The sequence below is a fragment of the Microchirus variegatus genome (genome assembly GCF_963457635.1).
Source record: "Microchirus variegatus genome assembly, chromosome: 15".
NCBI classification, from domain to species: Eukaryota; Metazoa; Chordata; class Actinopteri; order Pleuronectiformes; family Soleidae; genus Microchirus; species Microchirus variegatus.
Window position 1 is genome coordinate 21,182,680 of NC_139816.1, and position 22,948 is coordinate 21,205,627.

Below are 22,948 nucleotides of genomic sequence, written 5' to 3' on the forward strand. Positions count from 1 at the left end.
TAATTATACTTTTACACTTTATTATTATACTTTTATAATTTGTTATTAAGCTTTTATTTTTTTTACATTATACTTTTTTTACATCAAACTTTCAATGTTTAAGTTTTCATTACACTTTTAGACTTTTTTGTTATACTTTTATACATTGATTTTAGGCACTTTTATACAGCTAATTATTTTTGTGATGTTCCGCAAGATCAATTCAATCAAATTTGTAATTTTCACATTCACTCCAAGAATATTGTCCTACTTCCATATTTAATCTACAAAATTAATCCATCTGAGAAAATATATCCAGTTAAACAGGACTATAATATATAGGACTATATCATAGCCTTGTTTAAGCTTCTTTCTTTGAGGATGAACCATCAATCATGTAACTAACCTTTGCAACAAGGGCAGCTCCTAACACTGACAGCAGATGAGCACAACTTGCCCACGCACACAAACCCCAGTTAGCTTATTAACCTTTGCAAATTGACAGCAAACCTTAAATCCAGCCTTTAAAGTGGGGTGGATGAGACAACTGATCTTATTCATCCTTATGGCTTCAGGTTGTTTAAATGTCTTAACGATAAACCTTAATTGTATAAATCTGAGTTTAGGGGCACACATACACATATATTTAGAGACTTCAGTCTTTGACGCCTCCAGCAAAAATAAACCGGTTACTTGAGTGAACAAAACCTCAGCAGCAGATAAATTAGTGTCGCCGCAGCTTCAGGCACATGCTTTACTTTAAAAAAAGAAGCTTCCACAGCAGATTTAGTTAAAGCTGAATTTATTTCTGAAACTTTTTTCATTTTTTAATCACGTTTGTATGAACAAATGAAGTCGCATAATAAATAGGTGTCTCTAACATGTCAAAAACATGACCAATTATTTCATTGAGACTACATGGAATGATTGGTTGTTGTTCCCGCCCACCTGGCTCCACCATCTGTACTCTCACAGCATGTGAATGCAGTCCTATTTCATCCTTACTGACCGCCAGAGACGGTGTTTAGCACTGAATGTCTCCATCTCGCGCATGCACAGGTTGAGTGTACCAACAAAGTCACCCTTGACCACTGATGATACCGGCCAGCCTATATCTTCTGGTGACATCATTCAGGATCTGTTCCTTTTCATCTTCATGCTCTGCAGGTAGACGCACGTCAGTGAGTTCTAGCTGAACTAAAAGCGTTCATTGTCGCTTCGTCGCTGGAAGCCTTGTGACAATCTATCCTGTGGTTAGCTGACGTGTTAAACTAAGGCTAACTGTATTAGACACCTGTTGGTGAAGGCAGTGTGTTCGCTCCCTCTCCCATCACAGGTGTATCCCACTACCTTTAGTAACAGCAGCATCTCGAGCCGTGTTTGCTCGGTGTTGACGGTTTGTATTTTGGAGTAGCAAGCTGTCCTTTGCCGGTGAAGGCAGGCGCTCGCTCCCTCACCAGCTCACTGTCACCATGCTTGGTGACCACTCCTGCTCGACCTGTATGGCCTCTCTGATGGTCATGATAGGTGTCCTTCGTGCCTTGGCCTTGAACACCTGAGGGAGGTCTTTTTTTTTGTTATGCTATTTCATGTCACTATGTACAGCACTTTGGTCAACCTTGGTTGTTTTTAAATGTGTATGTTCCGGAACGGGAGCAGTTGACCCCAGCCCAGCGATTGCCTCCAGCACAGCCTAGCTGATCTAAGCATCGGGCTGCAGAGGCTGTGGGTGCCTCCTCTGGGAAGAGGGTCAAGAAACCTAAACTGGCCTCCAGGGTGGACCAGTTGACTGAAGAGTTAAGCCAGATGAAGACCCTCTTCCTAGCCATCCAGTCTGGGACCGGTGCAGTGGGTGCTGCCGCTTCCCCTACCACCATGTCCGAACCAGAGGAGGATGGGCTCTCTGTGGCGGCTTCAGCCACCGTGTTCACCGACTACGGGATGGACATGGTTCCCCAGGATGCTGCCTCACACACTTCTGGGGAGATCTCCTGCTCCTTAGCCCGCAGTCGCGGTGCTGGGTCCGGGGATGACTCCATGGGTGCCATGATCGCATGGCCCTTGCCCACTTGCAGGTGGATGTTCCGCAGGCTCAAACAGCTCCCGCCAGTGCCTTTTTCAGGTGTAAACCAGCCCCCGCCACCTTTACCGTGCCTCCGTGAGACGAACAACTGAAGGAGTTGGAGAGATACTAACACTCTCTCATGCAACATCAGATGGCCAGGCCCTGGCAGCCATGCAGGATGCAGCCAAGTTCGGCTTGGCCCACATGCCAGCGGTTGAGCCCGCTATATTGGCTCTCATTGTGCCACCTGATGAGGCACTGAGACCGGATGCCAGGTGCCAGGCACCCCCAGTGTCGGTCTACAGATGACCTGCTCTCTAAGGCTTACGACGCGGCAGCATGCAAGGGACACATTGGAAATTCTCTCTCAGCATCCCTGAGAGATGCTACACTGGACGCATCTATCCGCAGCTTTGGTGACGCATCTCTGCAGGCATTTGCACTGATATCCAGATAACTGGGGCGCCTGATGTCCACACTTGTCCAGGCTCGCCGCCAGGTGGCACAGTCGCCTCTCACTGAGATGTGCTGGAGAACCCTCCGCAGCATCCCAGTGGAGCCTGGTGAGATTTTTCGGTCGGCTGCCGTAGAGTTGCTTGCGTGCACAATCCAGGCCAGGCAGATTTGAGCTCTCTGAGCTCCACAAGAGTATGCCTCCTCCAAGCAGGCCTGGGAGTTCTTCAGCTCCCCAGGCACCGCTCTCAGCCTCAGGTCTCAGCGACCGGTTCAACAAGATCCTCAGGTCTTTCGAGCCCCCGAAAGACTGCCCTCTAGACATCCTCAGACCTTTGACACCATCCGTCGTTCCCCCAGGGCACCTAGAGTCCGGGGCCGGTCGTCGGCTGTTTTTCCCAGTAACAGCTCAGCTACTGGGCTGCTTCCACCACGGACTCTTGGGTGATTTCCATGTTAACCCACAGCTACAAACTTCAGTTCTGATGCCGGCTCCCAACCTATGGCCAGGTGACCATCATACCGGTGACCCTGTCACCTGGGCGTTCTACTCGACGTACTTTCTCATGGAAAAGAAAGATGGCAGACTCCGCCCTATCCCCGACTTGAGGGGATTCAACAGGTTCCTGAAGGTCTTGAAGTTCAACATGCTCAGTATTGCAGAGGTTCTGCGTACTGCTGCCAGAGGGGAATGGTTTACCTCAATAGACCCGAAGGATGTGTACTTTCGTGTCCCCATAGCACTACACCACAGGCAATGTCTGTGGTCTTCTTTTCAGGACTGCCACTATGAGTTCAGGGCGCTCCCGTTCGGCCTCTCCCTTTCACCATGGGTGTTCACCAGGTGTGTGGCGCCTTCTTACCCCTGCAGTAGCAGGGCATGATGGATGCCTTGTGTCTGCACCCCCTTTGAGCCCCTGGCGCAGGCAGAGTTGAAGTGGGTGTCTGCTAAGACCGTCCTGACCCTGTCTCTCCTTGTCTTTCCAGCTGCTCTCAGCAGGCACCACATCTCACAGCTTGTGAGTTTCCTTTCCTGTGTCTTGCAGATGGTCTATATCTGACACTGGTAGGTGAGGGTTGGAATGAAGATTGTGTTGATCAACCTGGCCTTGGTCTCCATGGGTATGCCCAGGTGCTTTAAGAGAGGTGCTGGTGCTTGTGCTCTAGGAGTTGGTAGTTGACAGAGTTTACTTTTTGTATTCTTGTCTCTATCTCTCTGTCTATCTTCCCATCCTCCGTAAATATGTTCCCCAAGTATTAAATACTCTGTGGCTTGTTTCAGGGGTTGCCGTTAACAGAGATCTCCAGTTTTTCTGGTCGGTGGCCAACTGACATGGTTTCTGTCTTCCCAATGCTGATCCTGATTTTGTGGGATTCACATGCCCTATTTAGATTATCTGTATGGTGCTGGAGCACTTCCTTGCTCTCTTTTAGAATGCTTTGGTCATTGGCAAACAGTAGTTCATTCAGGGATACTGGGTCAGGGTAGTCAAATGAAAATTAAAACTTTGTTGGACCACTGAGGCCACGCCTTTTGAGTTAGAGAAAATCTTTAAAAAGAATTTAAATCATTAATTTGTCTAGAACACATTTACTAAGTTTGGCGGGATTAGCTCAAACGTGCTAGAAGAAGTTACTTCAAATGCATAGACTAGTCATTTTTAGTTTTTCCAAAATGGCCGACTACTGGGTCCGCGAAGCTAATGGTAGTACAGTAAAATATTTGTTTGGAATCATGAGAGCAACAACTGTTCCAGGTTTGGTTCAAATTAGAACAATTATGTGTGACTTATACACAAAATAATAAATGAAAAATTTAGCATTTTATCCAAATTTGACCACTTTATCTTCGTCAAAAATTCCTAAAATATTACTCAAGAAGATTTGGACTAAGCCAAACACACTGACCAAATTTCGTCCAGATCGGACTACATTTGTCTGACCATAGCCTGACTTCTGGGGGGCACTATATAGCGCTGGGGCTAAGCACGGGTTGGGAACCGATGCCACTATCGCATTTTATGCCTACCCAATCTCCGTGCCAAATTTCAAGAGCAAGAGCACCAACTGAACAAGAACAATAGATTCCTGGCACATTTCGTGCTCAGGCCCTAATTAAATGAAACATTTTTTTTTACAAAAAAAATACTTTTCTTACTAAGTGTTGGCTTGTCTTGTCTTGCTTCACAAAGCACAGTGTGTCAGTAACGTATACAACAACAAAAAACTGAACTCTCCCTTTATGTGGGACTACCCACACTGGTATTTGTAAAAGAGATCAGATCCGGCTCCACTAACCTGTCTGAAGCAGCTAAAGCATTGCAGTCTAAAATAAATCAAACTGACATCAAACTTAAAAATGGTTTAGATCTAGTTTACAAAACATAAATAATGTGTTAATGTGTTTTTCTTTAAACCATAAATTATTATTTATCAGGGTTTGTCATCACTGATGCTGCATCAATTCAACAGCATCTGCTGCTCAGAATGAAACCACCAGTCTTTTTAGAAATTACCTTAAAGTCAAAGTAAAAGAACAAGTATGTTACCAGAAAATGACTTTGGTAGAAGTCAAAGTCACTTTTTATAATATTACTATTATAATAATATAATATATATAATGGAATTCTGTTCCAATTCTCAAGAACATTGAGAATTGGTGTAATAATTCTCAAATTGTGTAATAAGATATGACGTATTTATAGTTTGACAGCGGCGCTGTCGGAGGTGATCAGCTCCGCCTCTGTGGACGCTCGGTACTCACAGTGCCCGGCACAGAGCATCGTTACCTCGGCCTGTTCTGATGAATGAACCGCTGGCTCAGACGGCTCCGTCATTACATACTTGGTGTGATAGATGGATCTGTTGTTGACACGTTGTTTTTAATGCAAACGTTTTGACCTGAAAGTGTGAACTTTTGTATAATATTAATGTTAGATTTATATTAAGGTCGCACTGTCATTGTATATGTATTTAAATATAATGGACACTATAATATTTAAATACATATATACACACATTTACATTTTATATATATATATATATATATGTATATAATATATATATATCTATATATATATAGATATATATATATATCTATATATATATAGATATATATATGTATATATATATACATATATAAACATAAACATGTTTATGTTTTGAAATAATGTTTTGGTAGGTGGCGCCACCTACCGCCGTCTACCAATCATTGCAGTCAGTAGAGTCTCAGCTGCCGAGCAACCACAGGTTGCCAGTTACGTCAGAAAACAAAACCTAAAAGACCTTGGTATTTTGAATTTGAATGTAGTAACCGTTTTTGGCCACATTCTTACAAATGGCACCTTTAAATATTTAAAATGTGAAAATAACAATATATGCATTCATTAAAAGTATTGTATATGTTCATTCATCAACACTGTAGGTGGCGGTAATGTATTTGTGATCATTAGCTGCTGTGTCATGTTTCTGATGAGTCATGACATGATATTTATTAAAGGATGAACCTCTCCCACCACGCCCTCTGCCCCTTTGACCCCCCCTCTCTCTCTGTGATATTGCTTATTTATGAAATGGCTCTTATAGCAAACATTTGGCAACATGGGAGTGCTTAATTGACTCTGAGGGTGTGTGAGCCTTTGTACCACACACACACAATCCACACACTATCCTACTTGTGCACTGGTAGAGACAAACCCATTAGTTATTCTCCCAGTAGTGAACAAGTGAGTCAACGGATGAAAAATGTACACAGGCTCATACTGGAAAAGCAGGTATTTCTAAAACACATCATCACACACACGCACACACACTTCCTCACTGACATTTCAACAACCTGTTAAGCCTGTGTTACTCCACATGTCTTGCAGCATTACAACAGTGAACAGACTCAAACTCAACTGAAGCTGACACACAAACTTGTCAAGTGACTTATCATGAGAGGGAATCAGAAGATTCAGAGCAAAATGACTCTTAATGACTCAGGGAGCCCACACAAAGACCGGAAAAACTCGAACTGACCCCAACGAACAACCCAGACAGACTCAAAAAGACTTGACAAACAAAGATTTAAAGGAACAAAAAAGCCTGGAAAAAAAAACAACACAAAGATTCAAAATGGCAAAAAATAGGACTCAGGAAGACTCAATAGGACTGAAGAAGACCACACAAAGACTCAAAATGACTAAAGAAGACCACACAAAGTTTCAAAATGACTCAAAAATTAGGGAAAATGTTGTGAACCTTAGTGTAAAAGCGGTTCTATTTCTAAGAACAAGGTCGACTTCATGTCCAGACTTAACCTCTTCTTCACGGTTGCCCCCGGTACCGGAGAATCTACAGATTTCAGCGGTACCATTTTTATCACTCTACGACCAAGATTTACGGATCCAGCCCCAAAATAAGAGCAAAACAACAACTGACTTTCAAGAAATACAAGCAGAAATGTCATCTTACCTTTGCTGTTTATCAAAACAAGTTATTTCCACAAAGAACAAAACCACTTCTAATGAAGAACTACACTTTCCAGTATGCTTTGGGATACTTCCCAAAGCATACATCCCGGTCTGATTGATTATTACAGCGCGACATTAGATGGTTCTGATTAGAGAAGGGTGAATGTCCTCACAAATGCCTCATATGCATTTATGTCCTTTTGACTCGCTAATGAAATGATTCACGCGCATTTGGAGACCGGGGTCTGATTATACCGGTTTAGAGGTTTAAAACGAGCTGTCAATCACCCAAATTGACCAAGGTAAGCCAGAGCTATGGCGCTGCGTAACTGAAGACGCTGCAGAGTCAGAGTTGTTACGCTCCGCACATGGAGCATCCATTTACAGCGAGTTATCATACAGTTTTTTTTAGACATGTAGTGACATATAAATAAAATTAACTGGGTTTTTAATAATTTGGTACCTAAGAAATCTCAAATGGCACAGATGGTGCCAAACTGTGCCAAAAGAGAGAACGCCGAGACATCTCTTTACTAAAACCTCTGTAATTTCACTCTGCTTCATTTCATTTCAGCAGACCTCCATGTGTTTTTAAGCTCCTACTGCATATTTTAAAGGTGATATTTGCTTTAAAATGCAATATTAATTTAGGCGAGGGAAAAAAATCCTTCAGTTATGCTGTGTTCCATGTACATTTACTCTGACACAGCGGCATCTACAGTGAAACTTACACCTCTGGTGGAATCTCACAAGTGTTATCTTTATTTTGATACCAAGATAACCCACATAGATCTTGTAACTGCAGATATTTACTCTATTTAGTTTGGGCATGTCATTTTCGAGCAGGGACTCCAAAAAGAGGGTCAGGGAAGAAGAGGTTAAAGAGCTTCTCGACAGTGATGGATCCGAATGAAGGAGGAGAAAAATCAATATTCATAAAGAGCATCAGAGAGAACATCTGCCAAAAGCAACAATAAGGGCCCTGTCCCAATATCTCCACTAACCCTACATTTTTGCCCTATTCCTAAATTTTGCACGTTCACGTGTGGAGGGGAGCAATGGGAAATGCGATTCTCCCCTTATAATCAATCCTAAAAATGTAGTGAGCTCTGATGCAAGCTTAAAAAGAAGTGGAAGAAACTCAGTTTTGAGTTAATTTGAAGTGAGAAGTTAGTCATTTAGAATCCAAACATGGTTTGTGTATTAAGATATGACGACCTGATGAAATGATCCACTGGCTTAGAAGACTTTGTCATTAGATACTTGGTGTGATCAATAGATTGTTATTAATGCGTTTGCTTTAATGTAAAAGTTTTGACCTGCCAGTTTGAAAGTTTGTATATTATTAATGTTTTATTTATTTTAACTTTGAAATTTAGATTTAACTTGCACTATCTATCTATCTATCTATCTATCTATCTATCTATCTATCTATCTATCTATCTATCTATCTATCTATCTATCTATCTATCTATCCTACTCTACACTGCTGTACTATATATATTTTCCACATGGTACTGTATATTTTAATAAAAATGAATGAATCAATTAAGTTAACATTTTAAATGTGACAATAATAACAATAAAAATATATGCATTTATTAAAAGTATTTTAGATGTTCATTTATCAACACTGTGGTTGGAGGTAGTGGTAATGAAGCTTAAGCACTTGGTGCCACTCACCATTCACACAGTAGAACAAGGAAGTAGCTGCTGTTCCAATTGCAATGATCATACTTGTGTACTGCACTTGTGTACTTCCATACTTGGCAAACATGTACTCCAGTCATACTTCCCAAGTACGTACTTCCCAAGTATTGAGAACCCAAGTAAGGCTTTAACCCTGGTTCTCTGAAACATGGGGAACATCCCTTTCCCTTTGTTTGCTGCCATCTCGCTTTGCTAATGCTAGCTGCTTAGCTTCCACCTTCATCTCCATTAGTTGTGATGTAATGCTGCGTTCCAGAGCCCATCCAAACCAGTAGGACGTGGGACTTATCCTACCTCCAATGAGAAAAAGTGCACTGGAATGCCTGTCGAAGTGGGACCTCCCATTCGCGAAGTCGGGGCTTATCGACCTACCCCGACTTCACCAAAATGACGTCGAAGAATAATTGCGGCTCCCATGTAGTCACATGAACAGGCTATAAACTATACTTGTCTGTGTATGGAGTTGTTTTAGACACCGCAATTTTATCACAACTTGTTTTTCATGTTATGGCGTGAAATTATGTCGTTGTTGTTATCCATTAGCATGAAGATATGTAGGGTCAGGTAAAAGTATACTCATGACGTTACATGTATGGCTTTTACATATACGGCTCGCTTGTGTATGTAAGTAGACTAAATTGCTGACAGTCAAAATGCCTCTTTAAACATAAATCTAAAGCATTACGATCGTCCATGTTTTCTAACATTCAACTTCAATTGCTGGAACGCTTTAAGTAGGAGCTAGTACAATTCAGGTAGGATAAGTCCCACATCACATTTGTTTGGACGGGCTCTGGAACGCAGCATAAGACTCATCATTTTCTGTCTCCACAGACACGAGATCTTTCACGACCTCACTCATGTTTCAGAGAACCACGGTTTACTCCTTAACCTAAAGTTGTCATTTTAACATTTGTTTCTGTATCACACGTTTGACGCATCCTAGCCCGACCTATGATCTATATTTTCATTTGTTTTAATGTGTTGTAGCGAGCTAACTAGCTAGCTAGCAAGACAAAGTCACTGTGAAGACAAAACATGGCACATTTAAAGTGGAATATCATCTGTCATCGGGCCGTGAGTTGCTCACCAATGGCTTATACTAACAAGTTAGAAACTGTCCAATTCAAATGTCAAATAACATAAAATTCAATAGAAAGCAAGCATATACTAAATAAAGACAAAAATCAGAGATTAAATATGAAATTAAAGATGATAACTAACATAAGTGAATGCAATCAATGTTTTTTTCAGAAAGAAATGGATTCACCAGTTGAATATCCTCAATGAAAAGAGAAAAGTAGAAGTTTTCCGTTGAAATCAGTGGTGTAGTTATGTCTGACCTCGTTTCCTCTGCTGTCTTTCAGTAGAACAACACATTTCAGCCAATCATTTTAACATTGCATTGGTTTATCTCTCTCACGTTAACTCATTGTGCAGGAAAGACAACAGAATGACCTGAAAACAAGTGTACGGCGGGCCGTATGTCGGCCGCGAGCCTCAGGTTTAACACTAGAGCTTTAAGTTGCGCGATGAGGTGAATATGTCTGAGTGGAGAGAAGAAGCCGAGGTCATGGACTGACTGAGGTGGAAGTACAGGTTTGTTTGGTTTTTACAGTGAAACAGGACTTTGATAAAGAAAAGGGAAGAAGAAGCAGCAGCAGCAGTGTGTGTGTGTGTGTGTGTGTGTGTGTGTGTGTGTGTGTGCGAGCTTCAGTAATAAAATGTGACTTTCTCCTTCACCACCACAGTATCTCAGCTCAGATTCCTTCACGTCCTCCATCTCAGCAGCATCTCCAATCAAACCAGCTACAATTACGCCTTAGCTATGCACCTGCGCTAAAAACGCACCACAACTTACGCCACTGAAACACACACACACACACACACACATAAATCAAGGTGACATACACACACACACACACACACACACGTAGAAAAAGAATAGGGTGAAGATGAATAAGCGATTTTTTTCTTTTACCTCCTGATGTTTGGATGAAGCAGCCGCTGCTGAAGTCACTTCGTGAATGAGCGCAGACACGTTGACACACACACACACACACACACACACACACACACACACACACACACACACACACACACACACACACACACACACACACACACGCACACGCACACCTCTCCTGCAATGCGCAAAGCTGCAGTAACGCAACACACCACTTCCTCTGGAGACACCTTCACAATAAAAGACCCGGCTGTTTTATTTGTTTGAAACGGCTGACTTGACTTCAGTGTGCATTGTTTAAATGCCCACTTAGGAAAACACGCCCACTATATGCTGATTGGGTCACAGAAGAAACTGCGTTTGCGAAGTCGGAAAACAAAACGTTGGCCCAAATGTATGTGCTAGTTAACGACATCCGTGTGTATAAAAATGAAACATAACAATGTTTACCATTTGAGTAGCTGTGTTTGTACGAGTTGCGACCATTTTGAAATCATATGACAGGATTTGTGAGGTTAGACAGGGTTACAGTTAGTGTGCGTGGTTTCCTGTATGGTAGCGACTGCAGATAGACCACTCCTCCAAAAAATGAATGGTCTGAAAATCAGTATGTGCCAACATTGGCTCAAAGTTACAGCGGCACCTACTGGCAACAGGAAGTCATGCTGTTATAGTAGAAGTAGAAGTCGTGGCAAATTTCAATGTTTTCGCTGCGGACAGGGAAGTTTTTCCTCAATGTATACAGTAAATGGTCGGAGCCTGATAACACATGTCAATAAAGATACAACACTATAGCGCAACCCAATGGACACAGGAAGTAACAGCAAGTTACAGCAAGGAAGTTGTCGTAACTCCAACTTAAAGTGTCCAAAATTCCTCAAACGTTACATGTTTGATCAGAATCCCATCCTAAGATCAAATCCATGTAAATACTGTCAAAAATATACAGCAACAATAAATAAATAAATTATCAACAAAATCATAGAACAGCAAAGTTGTTTAAAAGTCTGTCCTTTTATACTTTTATAAACTTCATTTTGTGTAATACTAACTCTACTATTTAACATACATATACGTGTAATTTAGCAGTTTGTTATTTTATTTCAGTTACACTGTAAACTGTACTTTTTTATAACCAGTCCAGGGACTACACATGTAAATGATCATTCTTCATATACTCCTGCATATTTACTGATTTTATACTGATTACTTAATGTGTTTTCCTGGGCTAAAACAAAAATAAATACATGTCAGTAATCTCTTTATTATGATTTTCTAAATGAACATACATACATCATATTCATTTAAAATGTAGTTACAAAATGTCATTTGTTTTTACAAATGAAATGATAGAAGTAAAGCTTTTCATTTGAAGGGCTGCTTCTTTCATTTCCTGAGAGAATTGTTTCTCCCTCTCTCTAAATTGACAAAGCTGATCACGACAACCAGTGGTTTCCTCTGCTAAACCACGCCCACTAAACACATACCGTGTATATTAACACTTTACAGTAACAATGTGATTCAACACTGTACATGAGAGAAGATAAATTCAACCTTAACCATAACTAGTTAATAACTAACCCTTACCCTAACCTTAACCACAGTTTTATTCTTAGTCCTAAATGTTAACATTTGGTGTCCATGAGGACTGTTTAAGAAATCAGGTTCAACAAACTCTGAGTTAAAACCTTAACTCTAGATTGACCAACTCTGAGTTGAGAACAGGTGATAACACTTGGTTCAATCAACACTGAGTCAAAGTAACTCTGAGTGAAGCCTGTGCATGAGGATAGAAAAAGCCCTCATCGATGGAACACAGACAACATGATTCACTATGGCAAACGTTGTTAATGATTGCATATGCAGAAAGTGAGCATATATTTATTTAAAAAAATAAATAAATGAAAAAGCAGGAGCTCGCGTGGCAGATAAATGGTGACTGAGACAATGCGTTGTATTAAAGGTGAAGTAAGTAGTTCATAGTGCCATCTAGAGGAGAGGCTGAAATTTACAACAAAGAACTGCTCCTCTGCTCACCCCCTCCCTTCCCTGAGCGCTACGGTGTCCTCAGCTGGTCAAATGTCGTCCTCGTCGTCTTTCTCCGTGTCAGCAGATGAGGTTCGTGAGGCGAGGGAGAGGGCGAGCTACCGCGGCCGTAGCAGACGAAGCGGAGAGAGAGGAGGCGGGACTTCCGCTACAATTAAAGAGACGCTTGATTTGTTCTCTCGCGTTTGTCCTTACAGGCTCCTGTAGAAACATGGCGTCTCACTGCTAACAGTGGCTATGCAACCACGGCCCGCGACCATGTTATTTTAAATGACTTTTTGAAACACTACGAAAATGAAACAAAGAATATTGTACAGCGACTAGACAATGCAGGAGCACATAATATGTATAAAAAAGTGGATTTTGGGTTATATAAACCCATAAATACTACATATTGTCCCTTTAACTGGAGAAATAAATCTTTTGTCTTGATTATTCCACACTTGCTTGTAAAAATGTAAACAAAATAGTGTCTCTTTGTTAGTGAGAACTAAAGTGTGAAAAAAAGGTAAAAGAAAGGAGCACAAGTATAGTACAAGTATAAGCTTTAGTAATAAAGTATAAGTCTTAGTATTAATGTACTTAGTCTGAGACTTTTGTTTATACTTTTCAGTATAAACCAAGTATACTTCACTATACTAGTCTTAGGTTTATAAAATATTGTATAAAAAGTCAACTTCAAGTATACTGGCTCAGTTTTAGTATAAAATAAGTCGTAGTACACTTGAATAAACTTTTGCTCTGCGCCTTGACATCAACTGGCTCTTCAAGAAAAGGACACGCCACACACACACACACACACACACACACACACACACACACACACACACACACACACACACACACACACACACACACACACACACACACACACACAACCTTCAGTTAAACTAACATTAATGTTCTCTGTGGTACAGCTGATGACTGCAATCAGCAGAACCACATAATCAATGTGTCAGTGTGTGTGTGTGTGTGTGTGTGTGTGTGTGTGTGTGTGTGTGTGTGTGTGTGTGTGTGTGTGTGTGTGTGTGTGTGTGGGTTTATGTGAGGGAGGAGGGTGTTGTTGGGTTGATGTGGGAGGAAGTCAATGCTTGGTTTCAGACATATTAATGTCTGGCCTTTTTTTCCTCCTTGTTTTATATTTCACACACAAGTATTGTTTCAATACATTATATTTATATATTAATATGATTATCGATAATAAACTTTAATTTTCGCAGGAAATTAAAATAAATAAATAAAATAAATTCAAGTTCATTATTATTGTACAAAGACATGAAAATGGTGCAAATTAAGTATTTAAGCAGCTTTTGTTTTGTTATGTAATTAAATACTAGCATTATTATTGTTATTTTTAATAATAAAAATAATAATAATAACAATAACAATAATAATAATGTATGATAGTGGACAGGCAGGTCATTAATATTTAAACCAAAGCTGATAAAAGCTCTGATCCACAGAAGCTGCTGCATGGATCGATGAAAACACTGATGTTTTCCTCCTGCTGCTGCTGCTTTATGATCCTGTTCACTGTTACACTGTGTTACATGACATAACCACACACACACATGCAGAAACAGCAGCAACGACAACAGCAACAGTAGAAACAGCAGCAGAAGAAACAGCAGCAGAAGAAACAGCAACAGTAGAAACAGTAACAACAGAAACAGCAGCAACAGTAGAAACACTGGTTTATTCATCATCATCAGTTTCTCTCTTCATGTGAATAAAACTCAGTGAAAATTCAACATTAGACAATTGTGAATTACTAATAATATTTAAAACCATCATATACTAATATTTGTGATTTTTGTGTGTGTGTGTGAATTTTTAATTGTCGAATCCAAAAATATAAGTTGGCAGTGATGCTTACAGGAGGAAAACAGAGGGGAAAAATCTAATTATCACGGGAAAAGGGAGGGAATAACATGTATGTATGTATGATCCTTGAGTATGTATGATCCTCCTTTCCGTAGTGTTTTAATTCTAATTACATCGTTTTTTCTCTGTTCATATTTGTGGATTGGGAGAAAACGGGGCGGTGTTCATCTTAACCTCGCACACACTCTTTGTCCACGCGCGAAGTCTCGCGAGAACAGCCGACGTCACTGGATAATGGCTGGAGATCGAGGATATTAGGAGGTAGTTTTTCCCCCTGCTTTTATTTACTTTTATTTGAATCAAATTGGTGCCTTTGCATGGACATTTTTATCGCACCGTTTATCGCGTTTACACGACTAGCGGTGGAAATAACCGTTTACAGCATTTAGTGCCAACTTAACGGGCACGGCACCGCCGGCACGAACCGTGGAACCTTCGAAATAAGAGCACAATGTTTTCCGCGCTTTTTTACCCACTGCGGAAACGATTAGCTTTAGCCGCGCTAACAACGCGCCGAGTCCACACACTGGTGCTATATAACCGCATATGAGTCGACGTTTGCGGGTCAAAAAGTGTCCACGAATGTTCCGGGCGAGAAAAAGAGGCCGCGCGAGTGATTTGGATCCGTGTACGACCTTGCTGTTAGCATTAGCCATTAGCCGCAGGCCCGCTCAGGAAGCGGGCGCGAGCTTTTATTTTCCAAATCTGCTGCGTGTGTTTACACTGCTGATCCAGACACTGCTCATATGCTCATTTTATGTTTTGTTTACACGGTCAACTATGTGTTTTATTTATGTCACACTGATTAAATTTGCATACATAATCACATTGTGGATTTTCTTAATTTCCTGAACAGATAAATATACACACAAACGCTGATATAGGAGGTGAATCTGAGTCACTGAAACTCAAAGTAAGTTTTTTTTTTATTTATTAATTTTACTACCAATTTTCTTTATTAGCTTTATTTCTCTTATGTACGTTACATTTTAATATTACTTTACCTCTGTTGAAATATTCTGAAGCTGTTCATTCGGTTTGTTTTACAGAAGGAACACACTTTAATAATGTAAAGTGTTGTACAAATATTTTGTTTCTGTACTTATGTACATAATTCACATATGAGTACTTTGCTTTGTTGTTTATATTTCTGGCAAATTTTACATTTTCCTAAATAAATAAATAGTATACTTTTACTCCACTACATTTCCTAAATCGATTCATTGATTTGTTGAATTGAGAAAATAAAACAGAAACTTTTAAAGGCAAATGTCAGATAAAGAAATGATGTGGAAAGTTTTTAGGTGGAAAATAAAGTCTTCTCAAGCGTATTTTAGATACTTTGAAGCTTTGAAAGCAATTTGATTAAAGAAAACCAACATGTTCTTGATTATTTCCTGATCAATAAAGGTTAGATTCACAGCTCTAGTCTAAAATGTATTGATTATTAATTGGGCGTTTCTTTTATTTTTATCAATACTTAAACAAGTTTCTGTGACTTTTCAACTTCTTAAATGTGAATATGTTCTAGTTTCTGTACAAAATAAATCCTTAAAATTGATTCCTTATATGTGTTTGTGGATACAAATCTAAATTTTTCAGCACCTTCTGGCATTTTATGAACCAAACAAGTTTAAGAAAATAACCTCCAGATTAATTGATGATGAAAATAACGGTTAGTTGATTGTTTTTCCCCACCACCAGCAGCAGAGATGACGAACGTCTCCAACCACGGGAAGCTGCTTCTGCAGCGCTTACACCAGCAGAGGGAAATGGACTTCCTGTGTGACATCACCATTGCAGTGAGAGATGTGGAGTTCAGAGCTCATCGTAACATTCTGGCTGCTTTCAGTAAGTACTTCACCTCCCAGGCCGAGAAAGAGCAGGAGGTCACCACCCTGGACCCTGACAAGGTCAGCCGCTATGCTCTGGAGAAGCTGCTGGAGTTCATGTACACTGGACAGATGAACGTCAGCAGGTAAAAAGACCGTTATTAAAAGGGACAGTTCAGGCTTTCTTTCTTTTTTTTTTTAAGTGCCGAACAAAGTTCTGATGTGAAAACAAGGCTGCAAGTGAGGACACAGAAGAAAACAAATTTTTGCCACTTAACAAAATACTCCGCTCATAAAATCTACATCAGTTTAAGTCTACCACATGTTAGGAATATGTTCACATCTGTATCTCACTGTTTGCAAACCACTCTTTCCGACACCAAGCCCCAATAGAGAAAATCTGTGATTTTAACATCACAGCACACAGGAGTTGTTGATCCACTGCTGCCTCCATCACTAAGTTCAAATGTCTTATTTTGTCATTTCAGCATTTAAAATCATTTGCTCATATTTGCATCAGTAGCAGACCAGCAGTTCCTGTTTCCTTGCAATCTAAAAACAATGATTTTCTCTATGGGTTTTGGTGTGGGAGAGTTACTGTTGGAAAAGTCTGTCTTACAGTAAGCTACTGTGAACTGTGAACATGTTCTTAATATATCATAGATTTTAAAGTGGCATTGATTAGGTGAGTCTTTTGTTAAGTGGCTTAAGTTAGTTTTTCCTTTGTGTCCTCACAGCTATTTTGGCAGTCGGAGCCACATAACCTGAAAAAGAAAGTTTCAAAAATAAGTAATTCAAGACTTTTTCAGCTAATATATCCAATGTAATATTTTCCATGGTTTCAGCACCAGACAAGCAGCTGTTCGACAAGCAGCAGTTTTCCTGGGAATGTCTGAGGCCACAAAGTATCTGGAGGAAATCCCTCACTCATCTGAACTGAGCAAAGCGTCTCAGTCGGAGTCGGCGTCTCCGAGCAGCCCAAGCTCCCCGGTGCCTCTGTCCATTGACTCCATCGCAGAGGAGTGGACTGAGGAGGGAAATGAGGCTCAGGACCAGGGAGAGGACACCAACGATTTAGTAGAACAAGACAGAAGTGATGAAGAGTACTCGCCCACCACGCCCTTGAGTACCGGGCGTGGGCGAGGCAGGAAGAGAGGGCGGCCCCGGAGTGTTGGTGTGGAGCAGGCGGAGGCCAGCAGCTCGGCTGACGGCACACCCAAAACCCAGAGCTTCAGGGGGAGAGGCAGAGGGAGAGGAAGAGGGCGGGGCAGGGGAAGGGGGAGAGGACGAGGGAGAGGAGTTGTGAAGAGGGAAGAGCTCTCTTTAGAAGATTCTGACACCAGCATAAAGGACTTTGGCGACACCTCTGCAGACTGGAGCCCCTCACAGGATGAAGACCTCCCGACCAAAAAGGCTCGGTTCAGCAGCGGAGAGGGTCGGATAGGTCGAGGCCGAGGGAGAGGGAAGGGCCGAGGGAGAGGGAGGGGCCGAGGCAGGAGGAAGAGCGAGGAGGAGGTGGAGGAGGACGAAGAGGAGGAGGAGGAGGAGGAGGAGGATGAAAGCGGCTCATTGGGAGCTGAGGGTGACGGTGAGGAGGGAGAGGATCTGGAGGAGGGCGGCGAGTCGGGGGAGCAGGATCCGTCTGAGATGGACGAGCAGTCACTGCTCTGCACAGAGTGCAACAAACTGTTTAAGGACGCCAGCAGCCTGCGACGCCATGAGAAGATCCACAAGGGACTGAAGCCGTTTGTCTGCATCTTCTGCTCCAAGACATTCCGACAAGCAACACAGCTGAAAACACACCTGCGCATTCACACAGGTGAGTCAAGTCCTCTTTTTCACATCCAACATCAATTTCACAACAAGGGATGAGCCAATATTATATTTAGTATCAGTATCAACACGATGTATGGCACTTAATAAAAGACTCAGCTAATAAAATCTAAGTTTGTAAACCACTCACTCTCCCACACCAAAGTCCATAGAGAAAATCAGTGATTTTAAAATCACAGCACTCCGGAGTTGTTGATCCACTGCTGCCTCCATCACTCAGTTCAAATGTCTTATTTTGTGATTTCGACATTTGAAATCCTTTAAGATTTACCTCAGTGACACAAACTTTTCTCCTTGGGGTTTGGTTTGGGAGAGTGAGTGGTTTACAAACTTCAGTCTTTTAATCAAAGCAGCTAAAATAAGTTTTTTCCTTGTGTTGGAACATCTGCTAAAACTTGAGAGAAATGCAATACAAAGTGTTTTAGTGTGTGTGAAGCCAGACTTTTTTAGCTCCAGGTAAAAAAAAAAATCTGTTTGTTTTGTTGTGATTGAATCATGGATGTATTATATGAACTGGATAGAGCTCCGCCCCTTTGCTTCCGTTCATTCCTATGAAGCTGCTCACCCAGCGCATATGCCAAAAAAGTTATTGACTTCCGCGTTTATTTCCGGGTTATGGGGCCCATAGAGCATGCGCAGTAGTGTCACTACCATAATGCCTCTCGGCTATGTGAACGAGCCGTCTTGCTCGGTGTGTACATTAACATTACAAAAATTGTTTATTTGAGTTAGGACCGTGACTATTACTTTATATGTGTTACAGGAATCGTGTTGTTTTTGTCTGATTTCTCTTATATAATTGTATAATTATTATTAAGAACAATAACAACGTGTTAAAGTAGTTTTATAACTCCCGATTCTTTCACTCAACGTGTTTATCTTCAACTCTAATTCGCGTGTTCTTCACATTTAACAGTAACTTTATGAACCGATAGTGACGATAAGACAAACATCCTCCCGGGTAATCAGTGGTGAAGTGACCGCAGGTCTCAGTGCATCACACGGTCACAGCTCCACAGTCCACACCGTCATCAGTGTCACGATGATATCATCACACGGTCACAGCTCCACAGTCCACACCGTCATCAGTGTCACGATGACATCATCACACGGTCACAGCTCCACAGTCCACACCGTCATCAGTGTCACGATGTCCGGGACTGAACACAGTGATAAAGTGCAGCATGTCAGTCTCCTCTCCTCAATGAATCCACACAGCAGCTCGTTAATACATGGATAATAAGTTTGAAAATAAATGCTAATGAGCGACGAATAAATAACTAAAACCTGCTTTGTCATAATATTTAAAATGAAAAAATGTAAATGAAACCCCCTCATTGTCTTCATTTATTCACATTTCTCATAAATTACGTACGGTTCACTGACAGCAGCGCTGTTCCCGAGACGCCACATGACCGCGCTTTGCTGTGCTCGTACACAGCTGTGACGTCACTCTGAGAAATAAGATTTGTCTGGGCTTTTTATGGCCTTTAGGAATGTTTTTCAAACATGAAACTCTATGTATTGAAAATATAGGATATAAAGATTTATAAAAGCCTGTGTCCATGTCTCGAGGTGTCCTGTGGACACTTTTACAGGCGTCTCTTTTGCTATTGCGGTCAATGGGAAAATTTATTTTTTGTTACAGTACCCACAATGGCCACCATGTAAAAATTGTCAAGGCAGAGGGGGCCGGTGCTCTATCCAGATTTTATTATACATCCATGGTTTGAACTGGCCTTGTCTCTTCTTCATCTTTGTTTGCAGGTGAGAAGCCGTTCAGTTGCTCTGAGTGTGACAAATGCTTCGCTCAGAAGTGTCAACTGGTCGCACATCGCCGGATGCACCACGGCGAGGAGAAGCCTTATACCTGCGAGCGCTGCGGGTTCAAGTTCGCCACCTCGTCCAACTACAAAATACACATCAGGTATTAACGAGATGTTTTAAAATTCAAATGTGCAACTTTTAAACTATAATGTATGTATAATAAAGTCCTCATTTGACTTTTTTTCTTTCAGACTCCACAGCGGGGAGAAACCGTACGTGTGTGACATCTGTGGTCAGGCGTTCGCTCAGTCCAGCACGCTCACGTATCACAAGCGACGACACACCGGAGAGAAGCCGTACCAGTGCGATCTGTGCGGCATGTCCTTCTCCGTGTCCTCCTCTCTCATTGCACACGCCAGGAAACACACGGGTGAGTCGTAAACCCGAGGACCTAATTTGTAGAGCTGTTTTCGTTAGTTAGCCGTTTGTCTCACATGCTTGTGTGTTTGTGTCAGGTGAGACGCCATACAAATGTCCAACGCCAAAATGTGACGCCCGTTTTGTGACGTCGTCCGAGCTAAAGAAACACGTTCGGCGGCTTCACCCGGGTGAGTTTCCACAACCTTTCATTTCAGAGCGTTTAATGTAAAGGACAAGACAAGTCGGTGACCAGGCAGGGTTGGTGTGTGATTTAATCTTCCTCTCTCCGTCTCCGTGTGTTCAGAGGGAAACAGTGGCGTTCAGTGTTTGCTGTGTGGAAACCGCTTTGCCAGCGTAAAGAACATGATCAAACACCAGGAGAAAGCTCATGCTGATGAAGTTCGACAACACAAGGAGAGAGCCAGAGCTGGTGAGACACCCACACCTGTCGCACCTACAGTCACACCTGATACCTACAGTAGATCCCGATCCCAAAACGGTTGTAACCGACACACACAGTCTCAACCCCTACACGCCTACATTCAATCCTTAGAACCTACACGCCGACAGTCGAACTTGACACACACCGTTTCACCTGGTACCTACAGTTGCAACTGACCACAACAGGGAAACCTCACACCTACAGTAAAACCTGACATGTTGTGATGTGATGTCCCTTTAATGTTGAGAAACTTAAAGGGACATTTCATATGTTGTGTTTTAAATACAACTCTCTCTCTGTGTGTGTGTGTGTGTGTGTGTGTGCGTGAGAGCAGTGGTCCTCCTGGCGTCCAGTCATCCCGTGGCGTTCGTCCAGAGTAAACTGTCTCAGGACAAAGGTTTAGTCTCTGTCTCTGAAGGTGAGCCACCAAACCCTGATCCGGCCACGCCCAACCCCAAAGCCACACCCCTGTCCTCAGACTCCGCCACTGAGTCCACCAACACAAATATCATCCAGAGCTTCAAGCCGGAGCCCACCCACCATGCCATCACTGCCGACGACCAGGAGATGACCTTTGAACCTGACCAGGAGCAGACCATCAACTCGGACACGCTGCACGCTCTGGTGGAGCAGCTGAGGCCGCCGCCCTCTCCCGCCCAGAGCCTGGAGCAGATTGTCATCATCAGGACGGTGGACAACGCCGAGAACAGCACGGGTCAACAGTGAGTCAGAGCTTCACAGGGGACAGAGGTCACCGTAATGGAACCTTTCACTTTTTTAACAAAAAGCTACAGTCGAATGAGTCTGAAACAAACAGGAAGAAGTTTGATATTTGGTAGAACATTAAAAAGAGAGAGAGAGAGAATCTGATCCAATTTTTAAAGGAGTAGTCTGTGTTTTTCCATGCGTGGTTGTCACCAGGAATCAGCCTGAGATACCGATGCTGCGTTCCATTTACGCCCGACTACAAATGGAACGGAGCAGGACACTCGAAGTGCTTTCACACCAGCATGATTCCTGTTACCGAACTGGAATTTTGTTACAGGCTGACACATTTACACTGAAAATGAATGAGTTGGAAACCTTCACGAACTGTGATGTCATCAACAGCTGTAGACGAGTGAAAGACAGTGAAGAAATCAGAGACAATAAAACACAAACCCAATATGAGTCGGTTACGCATTGAGCTACGCCCTCTGTTGGCAACATAAGGTGGTGGAACTTTGGTTCTGCTTTGAATGACGTGAACCCACGTGAGTTGAGTCTGCAATGATTCTTACTGGTGAGAAAGCGCTGACATCAGCGAAAACATGAGGAAGAACAGATTTTAGCTGCCACTGTTAAACAGACTTTTCCAAGAAAACCAGTGATTTTAACATCACAGCACACAGGAGTTGTTGATCCACTGCTGCCTCCATCACTAAGTTCTAATTCTAATCTTATTTTGACAATTTGGCTGAAATCATTCGTTTAGAATCACCTCAGTGACACAAAGTGACAGCACGAGGCAGCAGTAGACCAGCAGCTCCTGTGAGCATGTGGGAGAGACTAAGGAAAAGCAGATTTTAGCTACTTAACTAAAGACTCGGCTAATAAAATCTGTCAGTTTCAGTCTACGCTATCTTTAATAACATATTCCACGTCTTAATCTCACTGTTAGACAGACTTTTACAACTGAAAACTGAAGTTTGTAAACCACTCAGACATTTATCCATATTGTTAAACAAATGTCAATGTCTTTTGCTCCTTTAATGTGATTTAAAAAATATACAAATCGGGATGTTTTTAAAAATAAATCTGTAATAAATTCTCATTTTGAGCCAAATCACACAACAAATTCTCAATAACCTGAAAATTAAACTGTCAAACAACTTCTCACATTTATGTTTGAATAGATTCTGTAGAATAATCATGATTTTATTTATCCTTAAAGTGTTTGACATGGTTGACTTTGTTTCACATGAACATGGAATCTTTTAGTTTCACTGTTGTAGTTCAGTGTTTTTATATATATAAAAAATCCGATACACAGCTGTTTTTGTTTGCTACTTTTTGTTATTGTTTTAAATGTCTGCATCACTTCTTGTACAGACAGTC

General features: G+C 41.6%; 1 protein-coding gene across 1 annotated transcript; it reads left to right on the forward strand.

Annotated features, from left to right (window-relative positions):
* Positions 1–15,411: 15,411 nt before the first annotated feature.
* Positions 15,412–22,700, forward strand: mynn (myoneurin). Its single transcript, XM_083901303.1, has 8 exons — positions 15,412–15,470; positions 16,262–16,535; positions 17,235–18,208; positions 19,990–20,149; positions 20,241–20,419; positions 20,505–20,597; positions 20,714–20,839; positions 21,186–22,700. Exons 2-8 carry the CDS (start codon positions 16,270–16,272, stop codon positions 21,575–21,577), a joined length of 2,190 nt encoding a protein of 729 aa, XP_083757429.1. The 5' UTR covers positions 15,412–15,470; positions 16,262–16,269; the 3' UTR covers positions 21,578–22,700.
* Positions 22,701–22,948: the final 248 nt, after the last annotated feature.

Excerpts from the sequence above, each read along its gene's own strand:
- mynn (XM_083901303.1), top strand. The coding sequence starts at position 16,270 with ATGACGAACGTCTCCAACCACGGGAAGCTGCTTCTGCAGCGCTTACAC. Across the intron at positions 20,598-20,713 it reads CGTTCGGCGGCTTCACCCGG|AGGGAAACAGTGGCGTTCAG; the intron begins GTGAGTTTCCAC and ends CCGTGTGTTCAG. Across the intron at positions 20,840-21,185 it reads CAAGGAGAGAGCCAGAGCTG|TGGTCCTCCTGGCGTCCAGT; the intron begins GTGAGACACCCA and ends GCGTGAGAGCAG.